The 24,237-nt window shown below is 41.6% G+C and overlaps 1 protein-coding gene across 2 annotated transcripts; it reads left to right on the plus strand.

Moving 5' to 3' along the window:
• The first annotated feature begins 162 nt into the window (after positions 1–162).
• On the plus strand, positions 163–23,463 carry CASP3 (caspase 3). 2 transcript variants are annotated; one of them, XM_047091057.1, is made up of 8 exons: positions 221–235; positions 12,076–12,151; positions 13,015–13,079; positions 15,665–15,789; positions 18,767–18,895; positions 19,212–19,387; positions 20,162–20,282; positions 21,671–23,463. In XM_047091057.1, the coding sequence occupies exons 2-8, from the start codon at positions 12,089–12,091 to the stop codon at positions 21,898–21,900; spliced, it is 909 nt and encodes a 302-aa protein (XP_046947013.1). In that variant the 5' UTR covers positions 221–235; positions 12,076–12,088; the 3' UTR covers positions 21,901–23,463. The 2 variants fall into 2 exon arrangements, with proteins under 2 accessions (XP_046947014.1, XP_046947013.1); XM_047091058.1 differs by lacking the exon at positions 12,076–12,151 and having other exon boundaries at positions 163–235.
• Positions 23,464–24,237: the final 774 nt, after the last annotated feature.

The raw sequence follows: 24,237 nt of genomic DNA on the forward strand, positions 1-24,237 counted from the left end.
CACCAGGCCTATGAGAAAGGGGCCTGGGGCGGTGGGGACGAGAGCGTGCCGGGGTTGGAGGGACGTGTCAGCGCTGAGACTGGCTGAGCCGAGGGGGCGGGCCCGGGGCGGGGCTAGCGGGGGCGGAGCCTGCTCTGGAACTCACCCTTAATGGGCAGCTGGCGGAGGGCTAGAGAAACGGAGCCTGTGCGGAGAGGAGCAAGTCGGTGGCCGTTGTGTGGAGACTGTGTGTGCGGTGAGTGCTGCCATCGCCCCTTCCTGCCGCGGCCCCGTCAGCCCTAGGCCCGCTCCCTCCATCCTCTAAAGCCCGGCGCCCGCCGGGCCTGCAGCTGCTCCGGGGGGAGTGGAAGAGTTGGGCAGGGTCTGTGCGGCGGATCCTTTGTTATGGCACCACATGGGTGTGAGACCGTGCACCGAAGCCCGCTTGGCGACAGAGCCGAGCAGGGGTGGGGGAGACCGGGCCGAGGAGCGGAGATCTGGCTGGAGGGGCCGAGCCCGGAGGACGGGAGAATGGACAGGCCGGGCCGGAGCATCGAAGCCGGATTGCAGGAGACTAGACCCCGGGCCTGGGGACGAGTGGGGGGAGGGGGCGCCGAACCCGGCAGTAGGAGGAGGAGCCGAGAGCCGAAGGCAGCGGGATGCCTGGGAAGGTAGGGCGGCCTTGGGCTAAGATTTGGATCGGGAAGAGAGGAGCGGACGCTCGGCGCCCAGAAACCGTGCCCCTGGGGGGGCCGAAGGCGGGCTTGGTGGTGCCGAGAGGCGCGGCCCTCGGGGCCGATCCTCCCGTTACTGGACGACCGTTTGGTCTTTGCTGCCTGTTCCGTCTCGGGCCTAGATTTTCTCCGGTAGACTGTGTGACTCAGTTTTCCAGAGACGTAACTTCAAGCATTGAATTCCAATTCCTTTTCAGACCTGAGGGCTTCCATAAGTCCTTGCAGCTCTTCCCTGTGGTTAAATATCCATTGCCAAAGTCCCCTAGCAGCTGCTTTGAAACCCCCTCAGGCCATGCTGAAAATTGCGCCCTTCTCACACTTGTCACTCTTGATTTGAGTGGTCTGTTCTCAAGCCATGCAGAAGCTTCCTCTCTCCCTGTACTCAGTAAAGGGCATCCAAGCCAAGAAACCAGGAACCAGCCTTCTCAGCTACCGCGCCCTGTTCTTTCCTCAGTTAGCCATCAAGCCTCTGGACCTCCTGAATATCCGCCACATCTGTCCACTTCTCTGCATTCCTGAGAGCCACCCCAGGCTCTCACGTGGCTACAACAGCCTCATTGGTCTCCGTACTTCCAGACCCCTTCCCCCTTTCTAGTCCATTCTTCACAGCACAGGCTGAGTGATCTTTACAAAATAGAATTCCAGAAGGCTTATCCTTTGCCCATAGGACAAACCCAGTGCCTTAACGAGGCTAACAAAGCCAAGCACGGGTTGGGTCCTTGGTCTCCTCCCCTGCCTTATCTTTCATTATAGCACCATTTCACTTTCTGCACTACCAGGCTGATTTTAATACCTATTCTCTGCCTGGAACACTCTGCATTCGCTCTCTCCCTTCTTTACGTCACATTTCCTTGTGGAACTTCGACTTAGGTTTCTGTTCTCATTAAGTACTTCAAGGTTTAAGTCTTCTCATCGTGTGTTCCTTTTGCATCCTGCATTTCCTAAGAAGGAAATGGCATATCCTTTGCAATTGCTAGTTTACTATCTCCCCTACTAGTTAGTAAGCAAATTCCATGAAGTACTGTGTTTATCTTGTTGTTCCTTATTGTCTTTCCCCATGTCTAGGGCCTGGCACATGTTAATGCCCAGACTACAGTATTATGGTTTTTTTAAATAATTAAGCCCTATTTAGAAAAAGTAAACCTATTTTAGGATTACTTGGCAAATTATAATTAAAAGATGTGGATTAGAAAGGAACTGCAGAACTGAAATATGGAGACGCTGTAACAACGTGAAGATGCAAGATAGTAACAGGTGCTGAGCAAAGTGATTAGACCAGCCTGTATCAAAATGTGCTCAGCCACTTTGAATGTGTTAGAGTTACATGATCTCCAAGCTTAAATCATCCCTATCACACCTGATGTTTGAGCTTTGGTTTTGCTTTGCTTTTTTGCAAAAGAAGGCTTTGAAAGTTAGAATGTGTTTTAATAAATGAACAATTTGTTAAAGTGTGGTGATAAAACCTCACAATACAAAGGAAATGAAACATGGTACCTATTTAAATCAGATTTGCTTTTGCTCTCCTTAAAAAAAAAAAAAAAGGCCTTTCTTCCTGCCATTTTAAGAGACTAACGTGTTGTCTGATATAGACATTTATAATATTTCTTTACTGTTTGCTTTCAAGCCTAATTTAACACAACCTACAGCTTCATCCTCCTTCAATGCTAAAAAGCAGTCTTTCACATATGCTTTCAGAACAGTTTTGGTGCCTAGTATTAGATCTTTAAACTCTGCCTCAAAGGTAGGAAGCACTGGTGTTTGGGCCCCCAAAAAGATGTGGGAATTCTTCAACTGTTAGATGATGTTCTGTACACATTTAGTAAATATAAATGTAATGGAGGGGAATAGGCACTCTGTTGTCAGAAGACCCGAGGCCAAGTCCCAAGGGCATCACTTACTAGCTCTTTCGTAGATTAGGCATAAATTATATACACACCTCATAGGGTTGTTGTAAGGATGAAATGGATGTCTGTTGACGGTGCTTTCTAACTATGTAATGTTATTTCTCTGCCTATTTTGGTTTTGCCTGCAAATTGCTTATAGAGATTCTGAGTTCGAGTAAGATAAAGTTAGGTGATCCCTACTGAGCACTGTCTGGCATCTGGCTTGTGGAGGCACCTCTGAATTCCCCGGGGGGTACAGGCGAGTCCCACACAGGGATGGGACCCACGGCTCTGCCGTCACTGCAACCACTCAGATTGGCCGCAGTACTCTGCACGCAGTTGTTCAGGTAATTATTATAGCACAAATGGCAAATGAGTAAATACTGCTCACTCTGACTTTTCCCAGTTTCAAAGCTTCTCTCCCTGGGAGGATTTTTTAAGTCAGGTTATTGTAAACACGAATCTGCATGTAGAGAGGAGTGGTTCTGAGTGGGCAGGAAAAAGTCTTGTAGGTTAGCTGTACTTTTTATGAAAGGCATTCAGGATCCTTCATTCTACATTTATTTTATACACAATTTGGCTTTGAATAGGAGGGGAGCAATTCCAGCCTGTCTTCCTGGGCCTGTGGCCCTTCCAGAAGAAAGGAAAGAATGGTTTCATTTGATTCTATGGCACCACTGAACTTAGTCTAGTTTACTCTGTATTTAATTCTACTTGCTGCTCAGTGGGTTTTCACCTCAATTACAAAATAAATATTAAAAGAATGACTACTCGGTCCAATGACAACATCCAATTCAGTGAGTCTTACAATTCCCCAAAGAAACTCAGAGACTAGATGGGAAACAGTTTCCATAAAACCCCCAGTACATTAGAGCTGAAGTCTTTTCTTATTCAAACTATTTGAAAAGTACGTTTTTCTGTTTCACTTACTAAATTTGGATACATGACTGCTTTTCAGACTTTGTCCTCTGTAATCGGTTATAAATACAACCCTGATGTTTTTCAAGTTCTTTGGCAAAAGCATAGTCTTCCCAGAAGTCCTAATGGGAAGGCTTCACCTTTACTTTAGAGGCATACAGAAAATATGTCTTAATAACATACTGAATGCTTAACATGAAAGCAGTTATGTGACTTTTAGAAGTAAATTACCCAGTGGCATCAGAAACACCATAACTGTCATCCTTATTTTCTTCATTAATTAGAGTAAGGGCACTTTATACTATTTCTGTGTCTCTGCTATCAGTTTCTGTCATGTTATTTATGCTCTTTGCTGCTTCTTAATTAGAGCTTCTAGGTTATGGATTTTAGTTTCCTGTCTTAAAATTATGAATAGTGTCCTATAGGGTAGTAAGTCACGTACAAGAGAGGGAGTCCTGGCTCTGCCACTTAAGTTACTTAACTGCTCTGAGCCTCAGTCAGCTGAACTGTAAAATGGGGATCTTAACGTCTCAGACCATCGTTGGAAGAACTAATCAGAAATACAGTGTGTTGTTTTGTTTTTTTTTAGATAGATTCATGGAGTTGATTCATAAGTGAGCAGTATTCATTCTGATGTCTCATTTTGAGATTTCAAACCCTTTGAGACCAGGCTTTATCCCTTACCTCAGTTTCCTTGTAGGGTAGCCCCCAGGAACAACCTACTGATGGGGGACAGGTTAGCTGAGTAGGAATCTAGCAAACTGTTTATACTATTTTAAAATCTTATTCGGAAATCTCTGCTGTAGACACACTTTCAAACTATTCATTTTTAATAACAGAGTTTTGTGGGCTTTTACATAACACTTCATAACTTCATATAGAAATTGCAATTTTAGAAATTAATTTCCATTCTGCACCTTAACTGTAGATGACTTTCTCTGCTTTACTGGATTATTGCAATACATGATGGTCCCTTTAGTTGGCTAACCACAATATAAATAGGAAAACATTACAACTCTTCACTTGTTTAGGAAAACACAGTGTGAAATGTTTAAATATCTGTTTCAGAGTGACAGCAAATTTATACTGAAAACCTGTTTTTAAACTTGAAGATCTGTTTGTATCTTCAGTGGCAAATGCTAAAAGAGTCTAGGAACTTGAGAAGTGACCCTAAGACCCACATTCAAGTTGCCATCTAATGCCAATTGGTCCACTTAAATTTTCTCTAGGACCTAATATATATTCAGAACTCTACTTTGTGAGCACCAGCATCCTGAACTGGTGGAAAAAAATAACATACATCAGTACAGCAGAAACAATTAGTATTAAGTTCATTGCTGCACTGAGATATATTTTTTAAATCCTTCTTATCTTCCCACTTACGTTTTGTCAAAGGAAAACGTTCTAAGAACATAGACTTCTGTTATCGTTTAGAGCATTAGATGTTTCCCTTGAGGGATCATTTTTTTTCCTTCAAGATGAGATCACCATCCTCAGAATAATTTATATTCAGCCAAGCATTAGCTAATGGAGGTGAGGTAATGCTAAATGTGACACATTAGTAAGTTCTGCGAGAATCACAGCGCTGATCCCAAGAGTGTGGATTTGCTACTTTCACGTGGAAAAAGCAGATGGTGACAAGGAGAGAACAAATGTGCACGAATCTGAGGCAGTGAGGATTTTATTTACCATTATATAAATTTACGATACTATATGAAGGTCAACTGATACTGTCACAATGTATAGTATTCAGATTCTGGTAACAAAAGCCATGAAGCATGTTACAGTATTTTTTCCTGAGAAATCCTTATCAAATACTATAATCCTACTCTAAAGAATTCATATTTTTCCTTTCAGCCACCAACTGCCTTTACTGCAACGAGATCGTACATCTCATGCCTAATATCAGATATTAATAAATTACAATTATTTGTATTAAGCTTGATCTGCATGAAACTGTAACTTTTAAGAATGATTTGGTCGGAGAAAGTTCAGTAGAGGCACCCGGGTGGCTCGGTTGAGCATCTGACTCGATTTTGGCTCAGGTCATGATCCCAGGGTCGTGATCAAGTTTCACATCAGGCTCCGCACTGGGTGTAGAGCCTGCTTGGGATTCTCTCTCACCCTCTGCCCCTCTCCCGCACCTGCGTACTCTCGCTCTCCAAAAACATTAAGTTAAATTAAAAAGAAAGTTCAGTGAAAAGGAAGTAACTACATAAAAGTAGTTTACTTTAGTAAACTTTAGTTTACTTTAGTATTTCAGTCTAAGAATCACTGCACTGTTGGCCAAAGTGTTTGACAGGATCTCTTAAGGGCTTCAGTCCCATGCGGGAACCTACCAGCATTTAGGGGTTCCTGAGCACATACTGTACATTTGGAAAACCCATTCACAGGGCCAATTTGAGACAAACCCTGGGGGCCAGAAAGGACACTGGCAGGAGCTCAGGGTTCAGCTTAAGAAATTTCTTTTTTCTTTTTTTTAATGTTTTTATTTATTTTTGAGACAGAGAGAGACAGAGCATGAGCAGGGGAAGGGTAGAGAGAGAGGGAGACACAGAATCTGAAGCGGGCTCCAGGCTCTGAGCTGTCCGCACAGAGCCCGACACGGGGCTTGAACTCACGGAGTGTGAGATCATGACCTGAGCTAAAGTCAGATGCTCTACCGACTGAGCCACCCAGGCGCCCCAAGAAATTTCTATTTTTATTAAGTCTTCCTTCCCACTGTGTTTTCAGTCCAGATTTACTACAGGCTGGCCATAAAGTCTTGAAACATACATAATACTATTTTCGTATGGATTGTAATACAACAATAAATCGTTATATATTTGCCTGTGTTTTCAGAATTGTTAGCCACTCTGTAACTATTCTCTCAATTCATCAAATTAACCACAACTTTGTTTTTTAGCAAAAAATTATGGATGGATAGTTATTTTGAGTTCTAGTCTGCCCACTTAGAATTGGCCTGCATGGGGCAATTTGGTCTCTAGATTTAGGGTTCAAGGACATTTGAGGTTTCCTGTACCTGATACATTTTTTTTTTCAATGTGTGAAAGAGAAAGAGAAAGAAAAAGAGGGAGACTAGAACATGGCACAGAGCAGTTAAGGAAGGATTGCTACTTTCATAGTAGAAATGATCTTTGTTACTATTTAAAATAATAGTTACTTTAAAAATAATACATGGCACAAAAACAGACACTCAGATCAATGGAACAGAATAGAGAACCCAGAAATGGACCCACAAACGTATGGCCAACTAATCTTTGACAAAGTAGGAAAGAATATCCAATAGAATAAAGATAGTGTCTTCAAGTGGTGCTGAGAAAACTGGACAGCAACATGCAGAAAAATGAACCTGGACCACTTTCTTACACCATACACAAAAATAACTCAGGGAACAACAGATGTTGGCGAAGATACAGAGAAAGAGGATCTCTTGCGCCGATGGTGGGAACGCAAGCTGGTGCAGCCACTCTGGAAACCAGTATGGAGGGTCCTCAAAAAATTAAAAATAGAACTACCCTCTGACCCAGTAATTGCACTACTGGGTATTTATCCAAAGGATACAGGTGTGCTGTTTCAAAGGGGCACGTGCACCCTAATGTTTATAGCAGCACTATTGACAATAGCCAAAGTATGGAAAGAGCTCAAATGTCCATCGATGGATGAATGGATAAAGAAGATGTGGTATATATATACAATGGAGTATGACTCGGCAGTCAAAAAGAATGAAATCTTGCCATTTGCAACTATGTGGATGGAACTGGAGGGTATTATACTAAACGAAATTAGTCAGAAAAAGACAAAAATCATATGACTTCACTCATATGAGGGCTTTAAGGGACAAAACAGATGAACATAAGGGAAGGGAGACAAAAATAATATAAAAACAGGCAGGGGGACAAAACATAAGAGACTCATAAATATGGAGACTCATAAATATGGAGAACCCTCTAGAGGGTTGCTAGAGGGGTTGTGGGAGGGGGGATGGGCTAAATGGGTAAGGGGCATTAAGGAATCTACCCCTGAAATCACTGTTGCACTGTATTATAACTAACTTGGAAGTAAATTTAAAAAATAAACATACACCATTTTAAAAAAAAAAAGGGCACTTGCTGTGATGAGCACTGGATGTTGTATGTAAGTGATGAATCACTGGGGCGCCTGGGTGGCTTGATCAGTTAAGCGTCCGACTTCGGCTCAGGTCATGATCTCACAGTCTGTGAGTTCAAGCCCCGTGTCGGGCTCTGTGCTGACAGCTCAGAGCCTGGAGCCTGTTTCAGATTCTGTGTCTCCCTCTCTCTCTGCCCCCCCCCCCCCCGTTCATGCTCTGTCTCTCTCTGTCTCAAAAATAAATAAACGTTAAAAAAAAAAATTAAAAGAAAAAGTGATGAATCACTGAATTCTACTCCTGAAACCAATATTGCACTGTATGTTAATTAACTAAAATTTAAGTTAAAGATTTACAAGATAAATTAATATAAATAAATATAATAAAATTTTTAAAATAAAAATAAATAAATAAATAAATAAATAAATAAATAAATAAATAAGAACAGTACAGGGGCCCCTGAGTGGCTCAGTCGGTTAAGCATCCAACTTTGGCTCAGGTCATGATCTCATGGTTCATGGGTTCAAGCCCTACATCGGGCTCTGTGCTTACAGCTCAGAGCCTGAAGCCTGCTTTGGATTCTCTCTCTCTCTCTCTCTCTCTCTCTCTCTCTCTGCCCCTCCCCCACTTATGCTCTGTCTCTTTCAAAAATAAAATAATTAAAAAAAAATTTTTTAAACAATACAGATATCATAGAAAAAATAGAAAATTAAAATTTTAAGGAATGAATAAGTTGCCAATAATCCCATCCCCCAGAGATAGCCACAGTTAACAGGTTAATATGTAAAGATGCTAGATAATTACTTTGGGTCTTTTTCTTGTGTTTGCTTTGATGGAGATTATTTTATACAGCCTTAAAAGCATTTTTTTAATGTTTTATTTATTTTTGAGAGAGAAAGCATGAGTGGCGGAGGGGCAGAGAGAGAGAGACAGAGACAGAGAGAGAGAGAGAGAGAGAGAGGGAGGGACAGAGGATCCTAAGCGGGCCCTGTGCTGACAGCAGCAAGCCCGACACAAGTCTCAAACTCAACTGTGAGATCACAACCTGAGCCACAGTTGGACACTCAACCAACTGAGCCACCCAGGCACCCCTGTAACCTGTATCTACTTAGCCTTACATTATAAGCATTTGATATATAATTGATAAGTACTTTTTTGTACTGTTTATATATTTTGATTAAGAGAGGGCTGGGGAGAGACAGGTAGAGAGAATGGGAGAGAAAATCCCAAGCAGGCTCCACACTCAGTGCAGAGCCTGATGCAGGGCTTGATCCCATGACTGCGAGTAATGACCTGAGCCACCCACGTGCCCCCTGCTAAGTTGTTTAAAAAACTTTTATAACAGGGCTGAGTGTAGCCTGCTTAAGAGTCTTTCTCTCCCTTGCCCCTCTCCCATGTGCACTTTCTCTCCAAAATTTAAAAAAAAACAACATTGTTTTAAGTTTTATAGCTCTATTAGCCAGTGTATGGATATACCACAACTTAACTATTCTCAGTTCTCGATATTCTCAATATTTTGTTGAAAAATGCGTATCCTTCCCTCCCCACCCCCACCAACCCCTGGGGCTATTTTTTTAGGCTGCATTCTTAGAAGTATGATTTTACCAGGCCAAACTTCAAAGCATTTATTGAGGGGGGGAGGACATATCAAGATGTTCTCAAGAGATGATCCCAGTTGACGTCCCTTCCAGTAGTGTATGAGAATGCCTGTCTCACACACCTCTTCTCATATTGTGCGTGATTGGTTTTAGGTATGACTTGGTTCAAATACGTGGGTAAGCCCGCACAAAAATACAGCTAGGACATTTTGGGATTCTTGTCTCATGGCTGATCTAAATATAGAGGAAATAGGAGCAATCCCAGGGAAGTACCTAATCCTCCCTCTATCACACTCACCATCTCTTTACACGGGGTGTCCTCCTTCCCATCATGGCAGATGAACCCTCTCCTGTTCTTAGCTGAGACTGACACCTCCCCACACGTGAGCTACATCCACAAACCCTTTCATCCCTTCAGGAACTTTCTCTCCTCTTGCCCTATTAATTTCTCACTTTACACAGATCAGTCTCACCAACATGAAAGCATGCCTTCTATAACCTGTCTTTAAAACCAAACAACTTAAGAAATCTCCAGCTACTATCCCATTTCTCCCTCCAGCTACTATCCCATTTCTCCTTTCCCCTTCACTGCAAAACTGTTTACTCACTTTTGTTATCTTTACTCATTTTCGTTCTCCCATTTTCTCCCCAACCCTCTGCGGCAACATGGATCCTTTTAAACTATGATTTTTGAAAAGTATAAAATGTCGCTGTTGGGTAAATGCAAAATAAATGTGTCAGATATTTTAAAGCATTTTTTTAATGTTTATTTATTTTGAGAGAGAGAGAGAGAGAGCATACACGTGCAATTTGGAGAGATGCAGAAAGAGAAAGGAGAGAGAATCCGAAGGAGGCCCAGATGCAGGAATCGATTCCATGACTGTGAGATTATGACCTGAGCCAAAATCAAGAGTCAGATGCTTAACCGACTAAGCCACCCAGGTGCACCAGATATTTTAATTAATAATAGAACCAGTAAGATATTAAGACCAGTTCAAAGGAGAATTGGAAGAACAAACATAGACAATTAGGTATAATGAAATGAATTTGCTAATAGAAGCAAAACTGGTTAATATCCTATAGGGTGGTAATACATCATTTGAAAGGGTCCTCTTTTCTACAGGTTCAAAACCAACTGCATCATTAAAAGACACGTTCATTTTTGTTGCTATAGACAAGAATCATTTGCATGACCATCCATTTTCCATGACTTATCTTCCTACAGAGTTGTAAAATAACCTACACAGTACAAGGTCAGTCAAAAGACACCCTATAAAGTCAAGATTCCTCTTGACAATGGCCAGCACCACACTGAAATGATATACAGTAATTTCTTTTGCCCATTTCCAAGTGTTAGAGAATTTTTCCTGACATTCCTCTGATACTGCCCCTGCTGCAGTCACCTTAGTCTCCTACTGGCTCTCTAAATACCAGAGTGCCCCAGTGTATCTCCAGCACTGATCTCTCCCTGATTCCAGACTCTTAACTGCCTACATCCACTGTTCAACTCTAGTCTAAGCCATCATCATCCCTTTCTAGAACTATTCTTTAAGGCTTTCCATTGGCCTATGTGTTTGTGCTCCAGTCTTCTGCAGTTAATTCTCCACTCAGCAGTGACAGTGATCTTTTGAAAGCATTCCTTCCCTCCTCTGCTTAAAAACACACCAATGGTTTCTCCTTGCAACCAGAATAAAACCCAAGCTGCTCTCAGCTCCTGAGGGCCCCATGTGATCTCACCTTTCCTACTCCCATTTCTCTTCCCTTCCCTCCCCTCCCTTCCCCTCCCTTGACCATGCACTAAGTGAAATTAGTCTTCTTTCTGTACCATGAATACACCAAACTTTTTCAGAGACATTGTACTCGGGGGTCCTTCTCTGGCAAGGATAGCCTCAATGTCATTTGGATCTCGATATAAATGTCACTTCGGAGATGGCTTCTCCAACCACCTTAGCTAAAGTAGCTCATACTCCCAGTCTCTCTAGTACTTTACCCTATTTTATTTTCTCCAGAGTTCCAATTAGTGTCAGAAATCTTACTATCAATCTGTAACTATTCTTCCTTTCTAGGATGAAACTTTCTTGAAGGTAAGAACTTTGCCTTGTCTTCTACTCTGTCCTAGTACTTACAATGGTACCTAGCACAAAGCATGTGCTCACTAAATATTTGCTTACTTACTAAAAGAGGGTTCATCACTATCCTCCCGTGATTTTGTAGAAAGCCTGTAGGAAACAAGATGGTAGAGAAGCAAAAAGTCTTTGTTAGAAATGCAAAATGAAGACTGGCTTTGAGAGAAGGTGAAATGCTACCCTCCTCTGTGGTTGAATTGAAATGGTGGCACTTCCTTTCCTCCATATTCTTGTCTCCATCTTTCCCCACCACAGGGGCATATAATATTTAGGGAGAAGGCAGGAAGGAACTTAACTTTGGAGAACAAAAGAAGTCTCCTTAGCTCTTAGGAGGCCTTGAAAGGGGCGGGCTTTGGTAGGGATTTTCAGTTTGGGAAGATGAAAAAGTAGGTTCTAGAGATGGATGGTGTGATGGTTATGCAATAATGTAACTATACGTAATGTCACTGAATTGTACACTTAAAATAGTTAAGATGGCAAATTTATGTATGTTTTATCACAATTTTTTAAATTTAAAAGTGGGAAGGGAGGCTAAGGCTTTCTATATAAGCTCTGTGGTTGAGTAGGTCCTGTTGATGGGCTGGTATATTCTTTTAAGATTCCTGATTTTAGCATACGAGTTAGGTTAAAATTGTATCTTGGTTAGAATTTCTGAGATAGCCAGGGCTTCCAGAGGCTGGAGAAAGTTGAGAAATTTTGGCCTTGTTTTTTCTCTCTTCTTTATTTAAGGAGGCAGATTGCCATGGGAAGTACCTTTACTTCTGGAAGGCTAGAGAAGACATGGGAGAACTCCAGAAGACAAGTAGTAAGGACCTGGCTTCCTCGGAGGCCTCAGAGCAGAGTGGGAAGGAAGGGGCCTCAGTCACTTAGCTCTGTGACTGTGGACCAAGTCATTTAATCGCTAAAAGTGGAGTTTTCTGACTTGTAAGAGTGTCGGGAAGAGAAAAGGTCACATGCCCAGCACAAGTGTCTGCTGTATAATAAGTGCTTTGATTGTTAAAGACTTGCGCACTGCATAAGGTAGGCTAGAATTGTCTGATGGAAGCATGAAAGCAGAAACTTCCAGTTCTTACTTCCTGGTTTCCCAGGCCATCCACCCCACCACCCTAAACGAGAAGTCGGGATTCTCAAGCCCAGTTTCAGAATAAAGATTATATGGAGGTTTGGGACTTCTTGGTGCTGTATCTCTCAAGAATCTAAAGCATCATAGAATAGTATGATGTGAGGTATACCGTTGTGATGGGGACTTTCTGGGTTTTGTGTTGATGGTGTTGAGTTAGAAAACTGAGTTCTTATCCATGAATGACCTGCTCTGTTGCAGTAAGTTGCAACTGGTACCTTGGTCGGGTGGGAGTGTACAAATGTAAAAATTGATCAAGCCGCATGCTTCTTCCCTGTATACTGTGTGGACTTCATAGCTCGCTTAAAAAAGAAAGAAAGAGACCAAGAAATGGGCTCCGTTACACATACTTTTAGAAGGGATCATTGTTTTCAGGTTTGACTCACAGAAACATTTAACAGAGGAGGTGAAGCTGGGGAGGGGGGTAACGCTAATGTGAAAATGTCCATATAAAGCATTAATTTGGAGAAACCATCATTGGAATAATTAAGAGGAGGCAGTGATCTTATAAGGACAGATTTTGATTACTTTCTATCTTTATATTCTAGTTAGAAGTACCCATGGAGAACAGTGAAAACTCAGTGGATGCAAAATCCATTAAAAATTCCGAAACGTGAGTATTTCTAATACTATCTTTATAATCAGAGAAAGGCACGTGTATGTGACACAGCGAACTTTGAGAAGCAAGGAAACAGAAAGGCCTTTCAAACCAGAGACACCCAGCCAGCTCCCTACTTCAGCAGCTGTGTGGCTCCACACATGTCTACTTAGCGTCCTTGAATCTTGTCGTTAAAATCAAACTTGCATCTAACTATGGGGAGGATGGGGGGAAAGACGAGGTACAGTGCCTGACCCACAGTCAGAGACCCCAACCTGGAAGTGGGACGCCACAGGAAGGGCAGAACTTGCAGATCTGGATGGTTCTGTGCTTCCCTAAATCCTTCTGCAGGATGAGAGCTTCTGTGTTTGGGGGAGATTTTTGGCGTTGTGTTTATCTCTGAGTGACAAGACTAAAATGAAATGACAATTCCGAGTCTAGGGAAGAATTGCCTGGTTTTAGATGATCTTGTACCCTTTGTTTTTCTGTCTTCCTTTTTGCAATATTTTACACATTAATGTTTCCCATAACCAGATGTTGGAGAAAGAAAAAAAATAAAACTCAAAACACTATTAATTTAATTCATGTCATTATCCATTTGCAATCTCTTGGAGAACTTGAATTCTAAAATTTCTTTCTGAGACCTGATACTACTATTTTGGACCACCCAGGGAAGTAGTAGTTTTAGTACTAAATAAGAGTATTACAGAACTATTAACAGGTTACCAATAAAGATTTAGCAGTGTCTGTTTCACTAAGGAGATTTCCTAGAAACTAAGCTTTTGAAATGCACTCTCCTTTTAGAGGGTTTGGGGATTTTTTTTTTTTTTTTAATAATTTTTTTTTTAACGTTTATTTATTTTTGAGACAGAGAGAGACAGAGCATGAACGGGGGAGGGGCAGAGAGAGAGAGGGAGACACAGAATGAGAAGCAGGCTCCAGGCTCTGAGCCATCAGCCCAGAGCCCGACGCGGGGCTCGAACTCACGGACCGCAAGATTGTGACCTGAGCTGAAGTCGGACGCTTAACCGACTGAGCCACCCAGGCGCCCCTTTAAAAACCTTTTTAAATGATACATGCATTTTCCTACCTTTTCATATCATATAGAAAATAATTTTTTTACCGTTTTTATTCATTTTTGAGAGACAGAGAACATTAGCAGGGGAGGGGCAGAGAAAGAGGGAGACACAGAATCCGAAGTAGACTCCAGACTGAGCTGTCAGCAACAGAGCCCGACGCGGGGCTCAAACTCATGAACTGTGAGATCATGACCTGAGCCGAAGTCAGGACGCTTAACCAACTGAGCCACCCAGGTGCCCCTAGAATATAATTTAATAGCAAATTGCATGGGAGCCCAAAACAGATTTAGGTCGTTTTTGTCCTGTGCTAAGTTATCCTCACGTCCCTTGGTTTTTTGAGTCTCTGCTCTTTATCAGGCAGCCCCCTCCCCCCCGCCCCCCGGCTCCCCCAGCTCCCCCAGCCTGGCTATCCTACTGCCTCCTAGGAGGCAGCAGGAGGTGGAGAATTACTGTTCTGGGATCCATTATCTATATGGTCTCCAACAAGTCAGTCTGCTTTCAGAGTGTTGATTTTCTCACCTGTAAAATGTGGGGATCTTCACCTCTAGCTAAATATAATAGTTCCTTTCTGACCTTGACTGCTTTCATGTACTATTTTCATCTTTTTCCAACAATGTTTTTAGAATTGCATGTAATTGCATGTAATGAAATACTCTCCGGTTAAAGGCATGAGTACATGCACTTTAGGTATTGAGGTTTGGCTGTTCCTAGACCTGGTATTTACTGATTCTTGGGCTAGATCAGAGTTTGGGCTTCCAGTCTATTTTGGTCAAGTATTATTGGAATGTAGCCACACACTTTGACTTACATATTGTCCTGGGCTATGTTCACCAGCAGAACGGAGGAGCTACAAAAAACACTGTATGACCTGCAGGCCTCAAATACTTGATATTTGGCCCTTTTGGAAAAAAATAAAAGTTTATTGACCCTGATCTAGGATTAACAGAGGTTTAGCGACTTTCAGACAAGTATTTTCCAGTTATTTACAACAGTGATTTTCTGTATTAACTATTAATTTGTTTAACTCATGGCATTTAAGGAACAATTTAGGAATTGTGGTAAATATTGTGCTTCAAGTCATATATGCATTTTGTTGCTTTCCTAGCATTTCAGGGTAATTTTTAAGACGTTGCTCTTACCTTGAAAGGTAAAATATCTCATAACATTACAAGAAATTTAAAATGTTTAAAGCATAAAATGTATGTGATGAAATTCTAAAAAATTTAGAGGAAAAGCAAACGTGGAGATTAAAAGCCTGGACTCTGAAGTCCAACAGGTGCTCTTGGCCTCGGTCCTGACACGTTATCTGCATAACCATCTGCACATTACTTAGCCTCACAACAGTCACTTCCTCATCTGTAAAATGGTTTCTTGTGAAATTTAAATCAGGAAAGGCCCGCACCACACAGCCTAACATTCACCCAACAAATGTGAACTGTTCGTCTGTGTTATAAAAGTTGTATTGATGTGAACAGCAGCATTGGCCTTTCTATCTTTGTAAACTGTTTGATTTCCGAGCAGAAAGATCTTCCATGGAAGCAAATCAATGGACTCTGGAATATACATGGACAACAGTTACAAAATGGATTACCCTGAAATGGGTTTATGTATAATAATTAATAATAAGAACTTTCATGAAAGTACTGGTATGTATCACAACCCAACTTTTAGTCCTTTTCAAATATTGCACTATTTACATTTGGTATAATTTTAAAAATAGAACTGATGCTATTAGTAAACGATAACACAGAATAACCACAAAGTAAGGATGGAGCGGGACCCTTCATGTCCTGCAATACATTATGAACTCTCCATCTTCTATCCACCATCATAATCTCTCCCTCTTCCTATAGCAGGCCTCCTATCTGTGTGTTGGCTTTTCTGCCCTCGTTTCTTTATCCCCCTGTTCCCTCTTTAAGGCTAATGGAAGGATTCAACAAATAATAGGTAGTAGTATTTTTTCATTCCAGGAATTGTACAGGGCACCTGGTAGGTATTCTCTTGTTTAATTTGCATAACAACCCAGAAAAGCAACCACGGTTAGGTGCTGAAAGGTTAAAATTCTTGTACAGAGTCACACAGATAATTTAATAGCAGAGCTGGGACTTGGCCTTGGTGTGCCCGACCACGCCCCCAGCCTGAGCTCTCAATCCACCTCCTGGACTCCTTCACCTGTTTGTATCTTCACTTGCTCTATTGACTTTTTCCTTTCCCCCTACAAAAATGACAGAGCCCCATTTGAAAGAGACCTTTCTTTTACCCTGCTTCCTCTTAAGCTTTGATCTCATTTTTGTCTCCTCTAAATTTTGAAAACATGTACTTCAAGCTTGCTGTTTTCACTTCTTTCCATCCCTCTTGAATCTGTTTCCTCCACTACCTCTCCACTGAAACTGTTCTCTTAGGTTCACCATGGCCTGATCACCAAATCTCCTTCCCAGCCTCTATGCTGAGTGCCACTTGAATCTACTAATACATTGCAGACTTTATTTTTAGAGAATATAAAAAATAAAATCCCCTACAATCCTAAAAAGCTAATTAATATCTTGATGTATTATTTGATATTTTCTCCTGACCGTTTCTCTTAAAGCTTAATTGTATTCATAATATGCAAGCAATATTGTATCCTTATTCCTCTTAACGTAACATAAACATTTTTCGTGTTCCTATATAATCTTCAGATTTTTTTCTTTTAATGATCATATAGTATTCCATTTGCTCCATTTGTATAATTTACGATCTGAATGGGCTATTTTTCCACTTCTTATTTTTTAAATTGATGCTGTGATCATTCTTTGAATTGGCATATCGATCACATTAGAATTGATTTTTAACTAAAGAAATTAGAAGCAGCAGATCTAATTTAGGAAGCTGTCTACCAGAGTGGTGGTGAAAATGGCCAAAAGAAGCCAGGTGGCACTGGAAAGATAAGTGGGCCTTGGTGTTAGATTAGTTATGAAGAATGAGGACACGGTGAATGGGGATGGGTGTCTAAATCTGAATGGCAGCATTTGTATTGCTTTCGGCTGTAAGTTGAGATGCCGCCTTGAACCATCGGACATTCTGTCTCACGTTGCCAGTTATGATGCCCACCTCCTGTAGGATTTTACATTGTTGAATATGTTCTTTAACAACCATAAGAACAAACAACAAACCAGTAGTCTGGCTTTAGAGCAGACTTTAGAGCATTAGAGTGAGCTCTTTTTCTGCTTTGAAATTTGAAGGTCAGGGCCTTGCAGTGATCTCTTGACAGTATCATACTTTCGGTTCTACTATTAAATAGCTCACAGGGGTGCCTGGGTGGCTCAGTCAGTTGAGTGTCTGACTCTTGGTTTAAGCTCAGGTCATGCTCTCATGGTTTGTGGGTTTGAGCCCCGTGTCGGACTCTGTGTTGACAGCTCAGAGCCTGAAGCCTGCTTCGGATTCTGTGTCTCCCTCTCTCTCTCTCTCTCTGCCCCACCCCCTCCCCTGCTCACGCTCTGTCATGCTCTCTCTCTCAAAAAAACATTTAAAAAATTTTTTAAATGGCTCACAACCTAGGACCAGAATTCACTCACCTTGTCACATAGCTGCATGGTACCCTCAGCCTCTCCAAAGTGAAAACTTTGCTAGACTTATTTTAATTTTATAAAAATTACATATGGCCATAATAGAAATTTCAGAAACTACAGATTAACAAAAGAAAAACCATTAAAATCACTTATAGTCACACTACACAGAGATATTCTATCAACAATATTTTGGAGGTATAGACATTGAGTCTTTTTTTTTCTATTCATACATGTTAATAATTTATTCAATTCTAAGGTGTGTCCTCCCCAACATTTTAGTATTTTTAAATCTGGGTGCACTGTGCAATCAATCTGTACATTGATGTGGAGGGTACTGTAAAGGAGTGATGAAAGCCCAGGACCCCCAGGTACAGGCCTAACGCGAGCTTTGTCACTTTCAACAAGTACCTGAACCTCTCTGTGCTCCTGTCCCACATCTGTACAAAAGAAGCTGGTCATAATCATGGTCTCGTGGTGTTTGGAAAGGGTTGGAGGAAATTACTCCTGGCAGGATGCCTGGTGAAAAATATTAATGTGGTAGTGGGTTTGTGGGGTTTTTTTCTGAAAAAATATTATTAAAGTAGTAACGTATCTTAAAATTGCTGGGAACTTAAAAAAATCCAGTTCCTCTGAGTGTATGACATGTGTATATGGTTATATATATATATATATCATATTTTTCCTAAACAAAAGTAGTATCCTATATTGTTTTATAGGTTTTTTTTATACAATGACCATTTCCCATGGTAAAATTTTGCCTACAGAAATGGCAACACAGTATTCCATTATATAAATGAATCATTATTTAACCAAAGTTCTCCCATTAAGCATTTCAGTTGTGTTTTTTACTAAACAGCTGTGAAAGATCTCCTTATGACCATAACACTGATACAGCTTGTATTATGAAGTGTCTTATATGCCAAGAAACTAAAGAGACTTAGTGTTACTGACGATCAGAGTAACTGAATTTTCTTAACAGCTGAAAAGAAGAATTTATTGCGCTGAATAATTCATTCAGAGCCATTACTCTTTTTTTCTTTTTAATGCAATTTAAGTAATCCTTTCTGTTTTCCAGGAATGCCGTCTCGGTCTGGTACAGATGTGGATGCGGCGAACCTCCGAGAAACATTCACAAACTTGAAATACGAAGTCAGGAATAAAAACGATCTTACACGCGAACAAATTGTGGCATTGCTGGACAGTGGTAAGAAATAATGAAGAGTGACCTGCCTCGACGTCCAACTTTATATGACGGTAGCTGTAACTACAACCGTAAAGCGTGAGAACGGTGGCGTCGTACTGTTTATAAGCCTACATTGTATATAAATGACATAAGAGTAGTCGTGCCCCCCCCGAAATGGTCTGAGCTGTGCTGTCTGGCACAGGTGGGGCTTCAGTGACCTCTCGGTTCCGTCTTCAAGTCCTTCATCTTTCTCCTGTGCGGTTTCCTAGGAGATGAGTGAGTGAAGTTGTGTTGGGTTTTCTTTGCTTATTTTCCTTACTTATAAACTTTTTTCCAGTTTCTAGAGAAGATCATAGCAAAAGGAGCAGTTTTATTTGCGTGCTTCTAAGCCACGGTGATGAAGGAATCATTTATGGAACAAACGGACCTGTTGACCTGAAAAAATTAACAGGTTTCTTCAGAGGGGATTATTGTAGAAGTCTAACCGGCAAACCCAAACTCTTCATTATTCAGGTAATCTTTCACTGAATAACCTGGTGACGGAGGATTAATCAGGGATTAAGTTACTCGTTTGTGGATTAGCCGATGGATTATTTTTTTCTCCCAGATGCTACTGAACTAATGTTAACTTTTTTATTCATTTAAACTACCACTTACGAGATCTAGAATAAATGTTCATTTTAGACTTCTATCAAAAATATTCTTCATAGTTAACATCCATTTTTACACAGCCTTTACATTTCTTAGGAATCAGTTATGTGTGTAGGGGTACCTGGGTGGCTCAGTCACTTGAGTGCCAACTTCAGCTCAGGTCATGATTTCAAGTTGAGTTCAAGCCGTACATCAGGCTCTATGCTGGCAGCTTACAGCCTGGAGCTTGCTTCAGATGCTGTGTCTCCCTCTCTCTCCCCTTCCCCTGCTTGCACTCTGTCTCTCTCTCTCTCTCTCTCTCTCTCTCTCTCTCAAAAATAAAATAAATGTTACAAAAATGTTAAAAAAGAAATCACAGTTATGTGTATACACACATGGTGTTTTATTTTTTATTGTTTATTTATTTTGAGAGAGCGAGAGAGTGAGTGACAGTGGGCATGAGCGGGAGAGGGGCAGAGAGAGAGAGTCCCAAGCAAGCTCCACGCTGTTAGCACTGAGCCCAACATGGGGCTCAAACTCCCAAAAAGTGAGATCATGACCTGAGCCAAAATCAAAACTGGACCCTTAACCGACTGAGCCAGCCAGGTGCCCCACACATAACAGTTTTTTAGTAAATGTGTATTTTCTAACCTCTAGGCCTGCCGAGGCACGGAACTGGACTGCGGCATTGAGACTGACAGTGGTACCGAGGATGACATCGCCTGTCAGAAAATACCAGTGGAAGCCGACTTCTTATATGCGTATTCCACAGCCCCTGGTAAGGATGCAAACAGTGAATGTTACCTGGAGATCTTAAACACAAAGAAACTGTTCCAAAGGCTGTCAGGATTTTGATATTCATGAACAGCTAGCAGGTATTTCAGGTAACTTTAGCTACAGAGAAGTGTCTGAAGGTTGTCTTCAGAGAAATCTGGCTGGAAAATCTGCTGATAGAAGGAAGCATACTTGGACAGTGCCATTCATGAACTTAATTCCAGATAGGAGGCTATAGGGTAATGCAGAATAGCACTATCGTGATTTAGTAGTAGAACACAATATGTACCATTTTGTCACAGGTATTGTAATTGTGAGAGCTTCCTCCACTTCTTGGAATAGGAGAGAGGTATGTTTTCCAGGAATTCTTTGGGAGATGGGAGATAAAAAAGATAAACCTTAATAGTATATGACAAGGGAAAAGAAATGTGGTTTGTGTTAAACCCATCAGCATATAAATAAGTATTGATTGTGTGATTTATTTATTATGCAACTAACTCAGGGTGTCACAAAGTTTGGAAATGGGGGACAGATGCATTTTTTCTTTAATTTTTTTTTTTTTTTAACATTTATTCATTTTTGAGAGACAGAGTGTGAGTTGAGGAGGGGCAGAGAGAGGGGGAGACACAGAATCCAAAGCAGGCTCCGGGCTCTGAGCTGTCAACACAGAACCCAACGCGGGGCTCGGACTCACAGTGTGAGATCATGACCTGAGCCGAAGTCGGACGCTTAACCGACTGAGCCACCCAGGCGCCCCTGAGGACAGATGCATTTTTAAACGATGTTACATTTTTAAATACGCTCAGTATGATTTCTTTTTGACCTCAGGACATCTTTCCAGGTAAAGTGCTTCTAAATTAGAAGCAGTCGATCCAAGAGTTAATCTGAAAAAAGTACAATAAATATTTTTACCCTTTTTTGGAGTTTTTGAATACTAATGTCTTTATCATACTTCATTCAGATGCCTCGTAGATGCATTTAGGACACTCGAATGTGTGTGCAGACACGAGCAGCTTCTGTCTTGGATGAGTCAATAATCTGACTGCAACACTGTGCTACCCCAGTGGTGCTTCTCACGCGTTTGCCTCTGTACCTTCTGCACATTACCCTCTACCCTCCCTGCGGGAAGGGGGACCCAGAGAAGAGAGCTTCCCATAATTCAGCGGGGAAGGTAGTTCACAACTCTTCGTTTCCTCGCCACGAGCAGGGGTATATACACAGCACACTTTTGTCCCCTCTAGTGTCATTTCCCCGGACACCACAGGCGCCATTTCTTTTCTTTTTTAGGGCTGACCCTGCTTGAGGAAGTGTATGCTTGTTTTCTCTTGATGATTATGTGGGAATTTATAACATCAGACACTCACGGCATTTTGGTTACATTTTGCCTTGTAGGTTACTACTCCTGGCGAAATTCCAAGGATGGATCCTGGTTCATCCAGTCACTTTGCTCGATGCTCAGACTGTATGCTCACAAGCTTGAGTTCATGCACATTCTTACTCGGGTTAACCGAAAGGTAGCTCTAGAATTTGAGTCCTTTTCTCTTGACTCTGCTTTTCATGGAAAGAAACAGATTCCATGTATTGTGTCTATGCTCACAAAAGAACTATATTTTTATCACTAAAGATGGATGATTTTTTTTTTTTTTTTAGTTTGTATGCCAAGGGAGGAAAAGGTTTAACTGCTTTGTTTTCCTCTCTCATTTAGATCTAATCTAATACTTCAAGTGGTATTTTGGAACATGGCACTTTCATAGCAGCAGAATTATGAGGCTACCTCAAACTCAGAATCAGGTAGTTGAAATCAAACTTAATTAGGGACAAATAAAAGTGAATAGTGGCACAATCATTGTGAGGGGAAATGTTTGTAAATTAACTGCTCTCATAATTAGCAAGTTTTAGTGATGCCATGCTATGAATTCTTAAGTAAATACGGAAAACGTTAAACATTGTAGTTAGGAAGTTCAGTGATCCTGGTATGCTGTCATTTAAGAGTATGCACTCTCGTTTTTGTCACACCATAGACCTACTGATGTGGAATAAGGTGTCCTAGAATTGTGGGGACCCATGGACACGGTCAAAGTCTTAAAGACCTACCTTGATTTTAGAATCGGTATTTGGAGATAAGGCCCCTGTACTTTTAGATCATTTGTCTGAGTGCATGGTTTTGTGATGTTGGTCCTGAGCAGGTCTTCTGCGGCAAAAAGTCACGTTTACTATTGAAAAAGAAACTGAGTGTTTTGCTAGAGAGGCAGTGTGCGCAAATTCCGTTGATTCTTGTGAGGCTAGATGCGGCATCAGTGGAGGGAGACAGGGTCAGAAGTGCGAAGTGCCAGAGAGAGTTCATCCACCAGCATCGCGGTCCTGATGTCTGCGCCCGGGCCCATCCGCTGAGCTCTCACCAGGAGAGCACCTGAAGAGCAGCTACGTAAAAACCTCAAACTGTAGATCGTGCTGATGGCAGCGCGAATTGACAAAATTCTACAGGAATATAATAAAACACACCGTGCATGGTAAATAGTGTCATGCAACGAAGAAGCAATAAATCCATCAGCTGGGTGCTCCATAACTAGGAGATGGTTTGACCTGAGCAGAGACACGGCGGGCACAGCCCGTGTGATGTGATGGAGACGGGGCCACAGACCGGCTTCAGAAAAACCACCGCCAGTTAGTTGTTTCGTATGGACTGGTGCGTGTGGAGGATGAATCTCCAAGAAAGCAAACCAAAGCAGAAATGTCTGAATTGGAAATTTTCCAAAGAAGGTGAGCGTCACAGCCGAAAGCATAGCACGCTTTGTAGTACGGTTTTTAAGCAAGCTATTTTCTGTTGAAGTCTACACAGGAAATGGTCCGGTTATAATCACGTCCTGTTCTCTGAAATGAAAGGCCCACCGCACACAGAACCTGAGACGGCAGCCAGTCTCCCCTCCCCTGGCGCAGGGGAAGCGGCGCTCAGGCAGGCCCTGGGCCGCTGCCGCGTCACCAGGTCTCCCTGGTTTTTCCGTCTCACGTTGCACATAAGCTATCTCCTGCTCAAAGAAAGGAACTCACATTTATAAATGACAGCTCTTTGTTTTGACTATGGAACTTTTTTGTATAAATGAAGCATGCAATGGTATCTGTGTGACTGTTCTGTAAACTTTTGTTACGATTTTTTATTTCAAAACATAAATTTTAACTTAAAATTACCAACATGGTCAAGTTTTTGTTGTCGTTTCTGATGTTGTGCTACTGACTGTAGTTAAAAACATTTTTAACCAAGGAGCGCCTGGGTGGCTCAGTTGGTTGGGCGTCCGACCCTTGGTTTCAGCTCAGGTTGTGACCCCACGGTGGTGGGATCGTGTCTGGCTCTGTGCTGACAGTGCAGAGCCTGCTTGGAATTCTCTCTCTTCCCCTCCTCTCTCTCTCTCTCTCTCTCTCTCTCTCTCTCTCTCTCTCTCAAATAAATAAACTTAAATTAAAAAACAAAACAAAATGGCGGCACCTGGGTGGCTCAGTCAGTCAGTTAAGTGTCGGACTTCGGCTCAGGTCATGATCTCACAGCTTGTGAATTTAAGCCCCTTGAGCCTTACGTTCGGCTGTGCACTGGCAGTGTAGAACCTGTTTGGGTTTCTCTTTTTCTCTCCCTCTCTCTCTGCCTCTCCCCTGCTAGTGCTTTTTCTCTGTCTCAAACAAACTAAAAAAAAAAAAAAAAAAAGAAAGAAAAGAAAGAAAGGGCAAACATGCAGTTTTAAATTTCTTCCAGTATTTCTGTAATACACATATTACACTATAAGTCAGAAAACTAAATTAAATTATCCTAACTGGGAATAGGGGATTCCTATTTCCAAGAAATAGAGGATGGCATGAATAACTTTTTAAAGACTCTTTAAAGCTATAGTTCTGTAATGGGTTGAGAAAACCAGCCCATTCTAATCTCCCTACTATCCAAAGAAACTTGAGATGTTAAAAAGAAAAAAAAG

Source organism: Lynx rufus, unplaced genomic scaffold (assembly GCF_022079265.1).
Source record: "Lynx rufus isolate CCGP_SWC_20201006 ecotype Redwood Valley unplaced genomic scaffold, mLynRuf1.p SCAF_3, whole genome shotgun sequence".
In the NCBI taxonomy this organism is placed as follows: Eukaryota; Metazoa; Chordata; class Mammalia; order Carnivora; family Felidae; genus Lynx; species Lynx rufus.